At 39.6% G+C, this 14,065-nt stretch overlaps 1 protein-coding gene across 3 annotated transcripts in view; it reads right to left on the bottom strand.

Moving 5' to 3' along the window:
* The window catches only part of PIGN (phosphatidylinositol glycan anchor biosynthesis class N), a 119,043-nt gene that overhangs the window by 81,108 nt on the left and 23,870 nt on the right, over positions 1 to 14,065 (bottom strand). For all 3 annotated transcript variants that reach the window (XR_010605733.1, XM_065627773.1, XM_065627774.1), the window contains exons 5-8: positions 10,654 to 10,760; positions 3,965 to 4,089; positions 2,835 to 2,965; positions 981 to 1,097 (exon numbers count right to left, since the gene is read on the bottom strand). Coding sequence is in view for 2 of the 3 variants with exons in the window: in XM_065627773.1 (XP_065483845.1) it covers positions 981 to 1,097; positions 2,835 to 2,965; positions 3,965 to 4,089; positions 10,654 to 10,760 (480 nt within the window). In the remaining variant the exon portion in view is untranslated. The remainder of the gene's footprint in view (positions 1 to 980; positions 1,098 to 2,834; positions 2,966 to 3,964; positions 4,090 to 10,653; positions 10,761 to 14,065) is intronic.

Here is a 14,065-nt window from a genome sequence, read left to right as displayed (position 1 = left end):
AAGCAGTTGGTTTTACTCTGGTTTGTATTTTTTATTTTACAACTCATTTGCAGTTTTATCAGAGACATAATAGATTTATAGCAGCGATTAATCACAAAGAGTGAAACATTAGCACGGTCTGTATCTGAGAAGCCTTGTTTGTTTAACCTGCTACCAAACAGACTTCGCAAAGGCAGAGCGGGTTTAAAACCTCAGGGCTGAAGTAATTTTTGCCCATTTTCTCTTCTTTAACGTAGCTTGACAAACAATCCAATAAAATAGAAAGTCATTACCTCATTGATCCCGAGTAACAATCTGAGAGATTCAAAACATCTTAAAAAACAGAGCAGGCTACAAGAATGGGGCATAAGAAAGAGGAAGAACTTGCACAGTTTAATCACACATGGTTCTAGAAATCCACTGATATTTCAGTAAGCCAGTATTTATTACATTATATATTTGAAATAGTAAAAATTAATTATCTTTTTTAAAACTTTACTCTTCTTAAGTTACAAAAGGGGAAAACAACAGTAAAGAGTCCCAGTTTTTCATTGAGGACTGTCTACATTTTCACTACAGCCACAAGGATGCAAGGGAGACAAGACAGTCCCTGGAAAGTCCCCAGGGTTGTACTGTGAAGCTACAAAAAGAGTTTTAGGACATGTCAACTTATCATGTTTATGTCCCAATAGCTTTCAACCTCTGGGAGTCTTCCTAAGTATTAAGTCTTCTCTGGAATTAAGTATTAGGAGTCTGAATAGCCTCCCGTATCCAAAGAGAGAAAGTCTTGAATTCCGTGATTAGAAAAGTGACTCTGATATTATCTACTCAATTTTGCAATATCCTCCATAGGCATGCCCTGTCACCTTTTCTTTCCACACCACACAAAGCAAGCTGTATTTACTGTAATGGAACAGAATTCAGTGAGGATCAACAGGTGTAACGGTTTAACACATCCATTTCCACCAAAACCTTGCACTTGAGTTTTATATTTTACTTACCTTTCAAAAAATTGTCTTCAAAGAACTGCGACATGACTTTCTGTGGATAATTCACTCCAGCACCCCAAACAATCAGTGGTGTTAAAGTTTCTGAGGGATGACCAGCTCCATGAGATCCTAAGATACATCAAACAAACAAACGAAAAGTGTTAACTTTGAGACACGTTGTGTAAAAACAAACAAAACCTATATATTTATATGCACACGTTTTAAGTTCTTGTTACAGTATTCATATTAAAATTCTGTTACAGACAACCCATTCTAGCTTCATTGCTTATTTATGCCACTAACAATAAAGGCTAAATTCAAGTTGCAAGTTGGGAAATTGGCACCACTTAAGTTGAGCCTATAAAGATATAACTTTGTATATTAAAAAAACCCAAACTGTTAACATATAGAAACTAAAGCCAAAGTATTTGAAAGCCTCAAGGTGTAGAGGAGTTACCTGCTCAAAACACGTGCATGTGCCTATCCTGAGCATGCCATGGAAACCAGAGATGGTTGATTTGAGTAAAATTACGCACGTGCCTAAGAAGTCATACAGAACTGATCTCTGGTCCCCAAATAAAGATTAGACTTCCATTTCAAAACCAGGAGAGAATATGCATTGCCACCGTGATCCTTTCCACAGTGATACAAGTTCATTTTTAAGGTTCTAAAGCCTAGTAGCACACTCCTTAAAAATTGATAAAACATGACTTCCTTCCCTGGGGAAATGAATTCCCTCCAGATGAATGTATCAGCCACCAAAAGGAGGAAGCTTTGAAACTATGACGTCTCACCAGCAGCTGCACCAAAGCAGAAGTCGCACAAGCTTGAAAGAAATGCTGGTCATTGAACTCAGTAGGTGAGGTACCACAGCAGTGAGATAACCCAGTCCCAAAGGGAATGACATCATTATACAAACCCTATGTGCCGGTCAGTGCATGGTCTAGAGGATTATAGATTTTCCTCGTATTTGCATAGACACGCACTCTTCCCCCTGCGTGTGTGCGTATACGTATTTTAATAACTACAAGGGACAAAGAATAATATATTGTTTTAAGGACAGCTTTAAAACAAATCACAGTCAAACCAGAATTAGGTATAAAATTGAGAATAGCGTTGAGGATTTCATACGCAAAATGCTGAATTTTGCCAAGACTATGCCTGAAGCAGCCTTTGTTCAAAAGTATCACCGTTAAATCTAGTTACACCAAAACTGCCTCAAGGTCATGTCCTTCACAAGTGCCCTCTGTGAGCACCAGCCTGGCTGGCCACTTGTCTCTCCTTTCTGTATTCTCAGCTGCTCCACCTACACTTCAGCGTCAGCCCCCTCTAGAAAGATCACACAGCAGTCTCATCCTTTCCGATGTGCCTAGAAGGCCAAAATAAGCAAAAAGACCCCCCAAAACAGTTTTTCACCAGCTTCCAGACAGGCTTGTCACCTTTCCCAGGTGCCTCAGAGCAAAGTGATAACTATTTCTGTCCCACATGGGCTGCAACAAGTCCAGCTTTGCAGTTGGCAGCCAGATAACACAAGCTCTACCTGCTAGTGCTAGTTTTTTGCAGGAAGGCTGTGACAGAGGTGGTGTTCAGCTCTTTTTCTCCCCACTAGCAGACAGTAAGGGAGTTCAGCCTTACCCTATTAATTTCTTTTGTCTGTCCAAATATGCAACTCTGCTATCACAGGGCTGATGAAGACCCCTGCAGCCAATTAACTACTTCCTAATTCACATAGGTTTCGTACATGAGCAACACTTAGGATATCAAATCAAAGCAGGGGCTCTAAAAGCTTCTAGTAGAACAGAGCTCTAATTGCACTCCAGATACTGGCCCATAAACTCAGCTGATTCAACATTTTAAAAGACTCACCCCAATCTGTCATTCCATGGTCAGAAGTTAAAATAAATGCAGTTTTTCCATCATTTTCATAGAAATTTTCAATCATTGAAGCAATCTCTTTTACGCCCTCATCAACTACTTTAATATTCTCCTTGTATTCCCTAGAAAAATAAGAAGAAATGTTATTAGATTCAAGGTGGCTCTCACACTTGGTATAAAGCAAGTTATCCACAGTCATAATGCCCAGTCCTTTGGTTATAGACAGCTTTACCCTCTACAGAACCTCAAGCTAACAAAAGGCATCCTAGATTTAAAATCTCTCTTCCTCCAAGTCTTATGTGAGCACAGTTTGTAGGTTCCTGAAACTACAGTCTCAAATGGATATATATTTATATTTCAAATCTGAACTATCCTTGATTGAAGACTATAATTTTATCATCCACAGCTGTCACGCAAGTTAAGGAGAATGCCAAAACTAAGGAAATCTAGAAAACTCAAACACCTTAAATTTTAATTTTAAAAATTACTTTAAGCCACTAACTAAATAGCAAAGAAAGATCTCACCGTGCAAGGACTGTTTTGAAATGATTCACAGATCAGCACAGACCCCAGATTTTTGTGGAAGAGAGGCTAAACTAATTTTTTAAATATTTTTAGAAAAAGTAACCATGATTAAATTTCAGCCAACTAATTTTCTATTTGCTTGTTTTGCTAAAGTCAGTTTTAAAACTCTGTCTTCAAAAAATCATGACAAAAAGAGCATGAGACATATAGCAAGTATGAACTTTGGAATTATGTAGGAAATCACAGCAAGGATTTTGAAAGTATGCAAGGATCAAGTGAAAGATATTATCCTACATTCAATACATAACCCCTACAATATATGTTGACTATAACTAAGAAAACCTGCTAAAAATCATACTTGACTGAGTATAAACAGAGACACTGTATATAGCAAAAATCTGTCACTTCTACAGAGCAACAAACAAACAAAAAAATCCAGAAAATTCAGAACATAAGTAATCATGGTGACATATATGACCTATTGTAGAAACCCTCAACACTCCAAGTCTTGTTTCAGGCTTGATAAATAGTGTTGTTTAAAAGTTACTGTATGTATTTAAAACTAGTAAGATAGATATGCTTAATATCTTCATTACCTTGAGTATGGCCGATGAGCATGTCCATTTGTGTCTATGCCCAGCAAATGCAGGAACAGAACCACTTTGTCTTCATTCAGTGCAGAGAACAACGTTTGATTACTTCTAGAAGAATTAAAGAAGCTCTGTATGGAAAAAGCCATTAAGATATTAATCTGAGTACAATGGAAAAACATGATAGGCAATCTATTTAAACTAAAACACAGCTGTATTCACATCAAAATACTAGCAGTTATTAAAGTTATAAAAGATAAAAATTTGTTACTTTCCAGTTTTCTTATAAGAGGATAACTACCATCAATATTAGTCAGTCCAAAGTTTCAGCTTATCTAAGACAGGCAATACTGCTCAAATTGAGGGGTTTTGTTTGTTGTGGTTTGTTGTTGTTGTTGCTCTTTTTCATTGGTTGGTTTGCTTTTCCGTTTTTTTGTTTGTTTGTTTGAGTTTCTTTAGGCAGAAATACTAGATAACTGCATATCATTCCTTCTTTGTCTCCTGTGCAATCACGATAGACCAAGCACACCACTTACGGCTTTACATTTCCATTGATTTATCGATTTCAAGATGGAAACAAAGGTCTCAAATACTCTTGCTTTGGAAGCAGGCTGCGCAGGATTGAGATGCCAAGTTATAACTGGTTTGCAGAAACCAAATTAAACCAGAACAAAACACGACACACTTTGGAAATACACGAACTACAGAATACACATCCGCCTCGCACGTGTCCTACTTAAGCATCCCTAAGGCAGATGCCGTGGGAGGTTTTCCCCTCAGATTGAATGAGTCTCAACACGGCTACTCTATGTTAGACCAGCCACACTGCAGCAATGCAAAATGCAGGCAGACAGCTATTCCAGCATGATCCCCTTAGTAATGGCACTGCCCAAGGAAACAAAGTTGGGTAGGGTTTTACTTCAAAGAGCATCTAGAGAACCTTTCAGCACGCTAATATAAAGGAAAGTGTCTTCAAGGTTCACACAAGAGCCCAGGGAAAATGCTGGTAGAGACAGTGAACCATTTCTGCCACCAAAGGACAGAGCAGCCCACCACACACCTCTGGCAGTGGTAGAGCTCCTGAAAATTAAAGCTCACACCTTGTGTAAACAAAAGTCACTGCACCAAGAGGAAAAACAAACCGGCAGCAAAAGCACCATAGTGCACCGTGTCAGGAAACCATGGCAGTATGCAATTCCACCTTCTTCCCTCTGAATATACACTCCCAGCTTCAGCTCTCATCCAAACAAAATCATGACTGAAGTCCAAAGATATTTTAAATAAAGATACAAAACCAAAATCTGATCATGTTCAATAGCAATATAATTATTTTTATGAAGGTTTCTGTTTCCCACAGGGGTCCATCCACCTGCACATATTTGACTGCAGACTGAAGAAGCCTTCCAAAACACACCAGTAATTTACAGGACACAGTATAGTCCTGTTTTCTTATTCTGAATCAAATAAAAGGAAATAAACCAGTCAAATGGGGAACTCCCAAAATGAAATCCTAAAACATAGGTCAATATTATATGACAGGTATTTTTCTATCACAGACTGATTAAGTGAAAGAAACCGTTGTGAGGAAGGCAAGGCCTGAGTTTCTCCTCTCCCACCAGATGAGTCCCCATGATGTACCAAAACCCCCCCACTCCCACAGCACCAGCCGTCTTGTCACTCAGAGCAGCAGCAGCCAGAAGAGTTTGCTCAACCTCTCGCTAATTAAGAAAGAGATGACAAAAGGAAGGTGAGCGTAGCCCAAGACGTGGCATCATTTCCCAGAGAAAACAGCAAGCTTTATCCCAATAAAGAGCATACTGAAAAAAGCAAATACGAAGTTCCCCGTAAGGAGTTGTCATCAGCTGATAGACGGTGGTGAGCAGGACAACAAACAGCTGGGCAAAACCCACTTCTTGCTCTGGTGGTTGCTGAACCGTTTGTCCAGTGCTATCCTTTTAAGTCTCTTCTTGGTACTGAGTATTCAAAAAACTTCAGACCTCCAGCCACTAAACACTAGTTTCCAAGCCACCATTATATGTTAACTGTATCTTTTTCTCTATTTCTTTTGTTTCCCTTTTATTAGCTCTATTCAGTAATATTACCCCCCTTGTATATTTAAGCTGAGCACCATCAAGAAGTTCTGGAGGTCGGAGTAAACAACATAAAGAGGCTGAGAGAACTCAAGTTTCTCTAGTATCAAGAAAAGGAATCTCAGGAGAGATCTTGTTGCTGTCTACAACCATCTACTGGGAGAGTGAAGAAAAGATTGAGCCAGGCTGCTCAGAGGGCCTTGGTGATGGCACAAGGGGTGTCTCACCATTTGAAATGTGGGAAATTCCAGTAAGATAGAGACTTTAAAAAAAAATTTTTTTTAAACCACAACTGTAGCCAGATATTGGAACAGGTGCTCAAGAGGCTGTTGAATTTCTGCCCTTGAAGATGCTCAAAACTTGACTGGGCAAGGCCAGGGCAGCCTGCCCTAACTGGATCTCCTTCATGCAGGGAGCTGGACTCAATGACCACCACAGCTTTCTTCCAGCCTTCTTTTCCTATGATTCTGGCAGCTTTTCCACGATTTTCTGGGAACTAACAACAAATAATGCCCTGGCTACAACCAAAACGCAGTCTACTAAGATCAGCAACAAGTTTACAGTTCACTGTGAATGTTTCAATGGGAAAGTTAATTATAATGTAATACTAATTAAAATATTGCAAGAGAAGTCTGGTTACAACTACGTGAAATCTTTTAGTATCATCTCTCTCCTTGGATGGGAAAAAGCAAAGAAGAAAAAAAACTACCTAGCAAATACATGATTTACTGATGTCTGAACAAAATTTAGATTCCATAGATGTTTAACATAAGTTGTTGGGGACTGTCTGTTGCTCCAAACAGATCTATCCATGGAAGCATGATCCTTTAATACAGCTGATGAACTGTGGCTGAGTGCGTGAATGTACAGGGAGAAAGAGACCAAACAAACTTTCTCCTTTCGCAAATCTCCTTCATATGTAAATCCAGGACCACCTAATTAAATTGGTTGATTAAAGCTGTGCATGCTCATTTGTGCTCATGTGAGAGTTTAAAAAGTTATGTCAGTTTTCAAATGTAAAATAAATGTACAAAGGCACAATAAACATATATATGCCAGGTTTACATCAGTTGAGCATGCTCAGGCACAAGACTCCTACACATATTTAAAATAAGTCATTCAACCATTGTCTTGCTGGTTAGAGCAGAGCTATTTGTATTGAAATCCACTGGCAGAAATCAACATCAGCTCATGGCATGCCTGCAGAGCTTCAACGTTGAACATCATTCAGTTCTGGACTCCAGTCCCCACCCTGCCCAGAAGAGACAGTCTGAAGGCTTGGCCTGGCTGCCTTCCAGCAGAAAGGGGCTGTCCTGGTTTTGTTAAAAACAAGACCAGTTTCTCTTTTAGTGAATTCTCCTTTCAGCTAAGTTTTCCTAAGTAACTGCACTTCTGAAGTTGGCTGCATGTTTCTGCAGGCAGGAGCAATGGAATGCAAGGTCGCTGATAAAAGCGCATGTCTCATAAGTGAGAGGGCCGTATTTGCAAGGAGGGGCGGACAGAACAGGTGACTAAAACTGACCAACTAAGTATGCCATCCCATCCACGTCATACGCCCTATAAAAGTGGGAGATCACGAGGGTCTCTCTCCCCTCGACCATGGCCAGCATCTGAAGAGGACCCTGCCTGTCGTGCCTGCAAATCCGAGGCCTGGATCCAGATCCTGAATCCCTGCACTCAGTTCTGGTTTACTGCGGAGTCCAGCCCAGGACGTCTGGGTGCCTGCCCTGCAGCTGCCAGAGCAGCCGGTTCCAACGGGCAACGCTGTGCTGGGAAATTCAATATCAGTTTTGTATGTTTTGTATTATTTTCTCTATTTTATTAGTAGCATTAGTAAAGCATTTTTAACTTTTTCCAACTTGCAAGCCCCTCTCTCTTTTCCTCCTATTGCCTCTTCCTTGGTGGGGAGAGCTGGGGGGAAGGGGGGTGGGGGCGGGGCAGAAAGGGGGCTAACAGAGGGCATCTGCCACGGTTTATTGTCGCCCTGCATTAAACGGTGACAGCAGCTAAACGAAGAATGAAGTACCGTGAGAAAAAGAAAAAAAAAAAGGAAAAGAGAAATGTTTGCCATCTGCACCCACGTGTCCATTTAAGTCAGAAGTATCGACTGAATACCTTGAGCATATCCTATCCTGTGGTTAGACCATTATTTGGACTCTTCTTCGAGACTTTTTCGGTTCCTGGAATTTTAATCATTTTATCCTAAGAAAGAGTTCAATCTTATAAAACAGTTTTTCTCAAAATACTTAAAAAAAAAAAATCAGAAATGCATTTAAAAGACTATTTTTCATTCCTGTTAACCTATACTCCCAGTATATTGCTCCCTAATTTTTCTTTAGCACAAACTCAAACCATGACCTAGGTAAAGGTTGTTTAACTGAGAATCATTGGGCCAGATCACACTGAATTACACTCAGTCCCTTAATTGTTTTGGAGGCTTCTAAAAATAATCCCCCAAATCAGAAAAAACCTCCAGTCAATCAGCTCCATACCCATCTGGATCTCCAAGCCACTCCCAAGCTACTACCACACATCAAAATTACTGAGTTAACCTAGCTGCAGATAAAACCTCCACCCAGTCTATACTCAATTTTCTCTGTCCCAAGAAAGGGCTTTTACTTATGAGCCCCATGTACCATGAGCAGACATGAAAGGAACTATCAAGTATCATACATTCTTTTCCTCCACTCATGATTTAAACAATCTGTTTCTGATATATACAAATAAAAATCGGTCAGAGTTTCACATCTCCTGACCTACTGAGTTATCCTTAGTTAGTGCTTTTTAAGAGAGCAAGCAATTTCAGGGTGCCAGCACTAGTAGCCCAAACATTAGTTAGCCATTCTCCATGTTATCCCCATCTTTCTTGGGGCAGAGGAAGCCGCAAGTGGCCCTCGTGATACTTGGGAACTGCTGACTACACAGTGGAGAAGGAGTATCCCTTAGTGTCTTTTCCTTCCTAGAGAGTCAGAAGTCCAGGGACCACTTTGCTCAAGATAGATTTAAACAATATGTCATTGAGATAAAACTCAAGGGAGGAGAAAACAAAACAAAACAGTAGGCAAAGCAGAATTTAGTTGTTCAACAAACTGTCATTATTACTTATGTGTAATCTCACCAGCACAGCTGAGAGTTGTTTGAGTTATAATAGCAGAGTGACCTCAGTTTCAGCCAGCCTCAAGTTTCACACTTCTGAAGCAATCACTGGTGTGTAATGGAAGAGGTGATTAATGGAATGAGTGTTTTACACCAGTCAATCAAGTCTTATCCATTCACAGTATGAAATGGTGCTGGTTCCAAGAAAGAAGTCGTAAGTAATGACATATCTATTAAACATATCATTAGAGTTTGAAAGAATAAATGCCATTAAGTGTTTTGAAGCAAAAGACAGGTAGTACCACCCTCACATACCTGTGCAGCTCCAAATAACAGCAGGGTATACAACTTTAAGACAACAGCTATTCAAGTGTAATTGACAGCCTAATTTGATTTGTATTATTCATATGCATTATAACACACAACCTGGCACAAATGCACATTCAGGGAGAGGATGGCAGTTAGAAAAGAAACCTTTTCACCTGCAAACTCGGAAAATCACTACCTTTGAAAATCAGCAAACTATACTGAACTTTTCCACCTTACATTACTGTTTAAACCAGACCCATCCTTGGCTTCCTATTACAGATGTCAATTTGGTTTATTGATTTATTTGGTTTTGATTTTGGTTTGATTTGATTTTTGCTGGCTAGCTAATATTAATGCACACAGCCCAGAGACCTTGTGGAAGAAGTTTTACTAAGTCTTAAACTCCATTAACATTGTTATGAAAGTAACTCACCTAATTGTTCCACTGATACAGATATTTACACACTAATAACCACTATCAGCACTTCTTATTCCAGGACAAGTGGGGTAGTATGGAATAACATGAATACAGGAAATAATGAATAATCAGAAACTATGTGCCTTGGACTATTAACAGTTACAGTGACAGCATTAGGGAAAACAGCAGTGATGAACGAGCAATGACTCAAGTAAGCTGAGCAGAGCACCATGTGAACAAGTTATTTTGCTCCAGGGCCTAAGCTGTCCTCACCTCCCAACTAACCATGGCTTCTCTGGCAGCCACAGCATAGCATGAGCCACAGTAGATAATCAGGAGCCAGCGACAAGCATCAGAACAAGCCACACTGTATAATTACAGTGGGCAGAAGCCTGACAAAAATCACATCAATAGTATTGTCCATTTCTTTCTCATAATGAAGACTTACCATTTCTGCCATGTCATAATACTTGTTATAAAATCCTTAACTAATCACATTTTGTAGTGCTCTAAGACAGATTATACGCAAATTTAAGACAAAGAAAACCCCAGTATGTTTTTAAAGCTTACTGTTATTAGTGGTAGTTTTTTATCAGCATTGAAGGACAAATACTTCCTCTAAGCTTCCGCTACACTAGTCATGATCATCGATTCAAGCTATTTTTACTTATGATCCCAAGTGATGGGTCTTCCAAAAATTTCTGACTTTCTTGTTCTATGATAAAGTTAACATCCAGCTGTACTTTTTAGACAAAGGTAGCACAAAAAGATTCTCTGCTCACCTTAACATGATCAAAAACCCACGTGTCAAGCTTGGCTGCATCTTGTGCTCCAAAGTCTTCACTTTCTGCTGCGTAACAAAATGTATAAACATGATCTCCAGTAGCACCTGCAAAAAAAATATAGATGGAATAGGAGACAAATGTTTTCTTCCTTTTCTTATAGTCAAAAATACATTAACATTAATCTATAGGAGTAGAAACCTATCAAGAATGACAATCCCAAGAGAAGCTGAAGAAGTTTTGTCCTTATTTTAAACTTTCCCATCATTTAGGTTTTTTTGAAGCCTGGATACCATTTTAACCCACTAACTTATCAGCACATGAGAGAAATGAAGAGCAATGCTATCCAGTATGCTCAAATCCCAGTTAAAGCAAATTAAACAGAATTTAGTTTTGAAACATGGAATTTCACTGAGAAATTTCTAACAGAGGAAGCTAAACATTAAGAACCTTGCTCGAACACATGTGTTTTCAGGGTTTTTTTGTTTAAGAAAACAACAGCTTTTGGCTGTTAAACTGCATCATACAAGGCAATGTATGTAGGCCTATCAGTGAGGCCTTTTACACAGGAGAACATCATACATCGCATATTAGGAATGCAACAGGAGGGATGTAACTTAGTCACTGCACATCAGTTCTAGAAGGTAACACAGTATTGAAAGCCACGTGGACAAATTCAGAGAGATAATATTCAAAGTCTGCACCTTTAAAACATGGATTCAAAATATAAAAGGGAGAACTACTGGACTATGTTCAGGTATAAAGTACAACATGAGGGCCACTGATGCGAAAACACAGCATCTGGACGAGGCAATTTCATTCTGTACTCACTGTCAAGAGAGCAAAGCAGAGACAGGTGGGGAAAAAAGACTAAGACCTGAAAGACAGTAAACTTCTGAAGTCCTGGAAACAGCTGAAATTAGGTGATGGCAGGGGGGGGCGGGTGGTGTTAATGAAATAATTCAGTCAACAGCTGAGCTCTTACAGCTCAGGGATGCTCTTCCTACCATGACCACATAAACTCTCAAATGGGAAAATGTTCTTCAATCAGTTGATGGCCAGAGAGAATATAACTGATTTGCAGGATGTCACAATTATATAATGCAGTTTTGTAAGCTTCCAGGTTTGTGCATGAACTAACATTCCTGTATAAAGGAGCCGTTTAACCAAGATTATGTCCAAAACCCACACAAGGGATGCAGGTATTTCAGGCCAGGAAGATGAAAGCTGGCACAGATTTGGTGGTGCAGCTCCCGCCCGCCTCCCAGGAGACATTAATTCTACTTATAACCCAGAACACTCACTGCAGTTCTCACAGTTTGAAAGAAAAGGAAGAAAATACTCCCGGGCATTCAAAAGTGAATTAAGGAGTTCCAATTGCTGGATAAATGAGTTCAAAAGAAGAAATTAGCCCTGGCTATCGTTGTCAGGATGACTGACGGTCTAAGAGGGTAGAGCGCTGTACTGTTTTTCCACAGTGTCACAGCAAACCTGAGAAGACCTGTCTTTGAGAGGTGCCATGCTGAAGTAGCCAAATGAAAGCATGCAGTTTGCAGATGGGGCAAACGAACACACCTACTGCTTACCCATCTCTAATTTCTACCAGAGTAAAAAACACTCCATCCTACCCTGCATTGCTATAAAGAGAAACAGTGACAAAATGAAGCTGTACTAGGGAAGTTTTGGAGTGCCTGCATAGCTTTTATATGTGTATATATATATATATATATAATTTTAATAAGAAAACCCACTATACAAAATGTTATACAACATTATTTTATTTCTGTCATTTGAGAGGTGGCAGGCAACAGTATGCTCAGTACTTTCTTTAAGTCAGGGGATGAGAAGTAGAAGGAAGCCAGGGATGAAAATGTCCTTTAGAAGAGAGCACAGAGCTCTGCTGGCTTTGGTGCTGCCATTATACTAATGGAAACAACTGGACATGCCAGAAACTCCCACACCAGATACCACCTATTCCTATTGCAGGCTTGTCTGGCATATCATCTTGCCCTCAGCATCAATATTCAAATATTAGGATCAGGGATCAAGTTATCACCCTCTAACAACAAGATTTATGTCCTGTGGAAAGCAAAGCTCTTGCTCTGCTAGCGGGGTAGCTCCTGTGTCTGTCAAGTCTTTCATGGGTCAGAGCCCAAATCAGCAGGAGACATTTGGTAACAAATTCTGCAGGCAGAAAAGAGGGGAAAAAAGAATGAAGGCACAAGGACAGTCAGACACTGAGCCAGCAGAGCGTGGACAGAGAGCTGTCATCAAATGCAGCCAGGTAAGGAACGTGAGAAATTCTGCATTTTTATTGGTGTACTGTAGGAACAAGGAACTAGAAGAGGAGACCAAGAGGTCTGTCCAGAATAACCCTGACAAAGGTTTGTCCCAGTTGTCCCTGTGGTTTTGATGATACCCTTCCTCATATTCAAGCTAAACAATGGCCCTAGCCTTGCTGCTAGTTTCTGAGAGGGAGGGGGAGAGGGAGGGGGAGAGGGAACCTGTGGAACAAATGGCAATCTGTGTGCAAAGGACTAATATCTACTCCCCTTAAAAGAAGCAACAGCCTCAGCTCCTTTTTCAGTGTGGTATTTCATACTCTGGATTATAATCCAGCCTAGACCCATGAACAAACAGTACAGGGCTGGATTGTTCAAGTCAAACCTCAAATTCTGGCAAACCTAGAAGAAAACCTCAAAAATTTAAAGAGCACTCTGGAAATAATATAGGCATTTTCAAAGTACATTATTTTCAGCTAATTTCAAGGTCATAATCTAAAAATATCATAGAAAATAAGGTTAAAATTAGCACACTGAATTTGTGTATCTTAAGTAGGTTTACGTATTAGAAACTAACACCTTTTAATGCTGCTTAAGATACAAGGAAATCACACAGCAGTTCCAAAGGTACTTTGGACATTTTCTCAGACTAAGACACTCATCACACAGTCATTGAAGCTTCGACAAATTCACATTTCATGCATATCCGTGAGCATTTTATTTACCTTCTCTATAGAATCCTCAACCATTTCATTGAAATATTTATTTTATGACAGGAAAAGGACTCGAGAACACAGACAATGACAGGAAACAAAGGATTTTCCTCTTTCCCCAAACCAGCAGCTGTTATAGACACTTTATGCATCATCCAATGAAAGCAGCAAATAAAGTTCTGAACATCTTGGCATGATAAAATATACACAATAAGAGTCCTGTGACCTCACTAATTTGCAACATGGAAAGAGGGATAGAAAACACACTATATTCCCCTATCTCCTTTTTGGCTCTTTTGCAAATGTGGAGTTAAAGAATAAACACTTGATTCCTTTCTCTTCTGTATTATAAAACTTCTCTTCTTTGGAAACTTGGCATAATAAAATCCTTCCTGTGTTATAAAACTTCTCTTTGGA

Source organism: Caloenas nicobarica, chromosome 2 (assembly GCF_036013445.1).
Source record: "Caloenas nicobarica isolate bCalNic1 chromosome 2, bCalNic1.hap1, whole genome shotgun sequence".
Lineage (NCBI taxonomy): Eukaryota > Metazoa > Chordata > Aves > Columbiformes > Columbidae > Caloenas > Caloenas nicobarica.
This window is presented reverse-complemented; position numbering and strand designations above follow the sequence as displayed.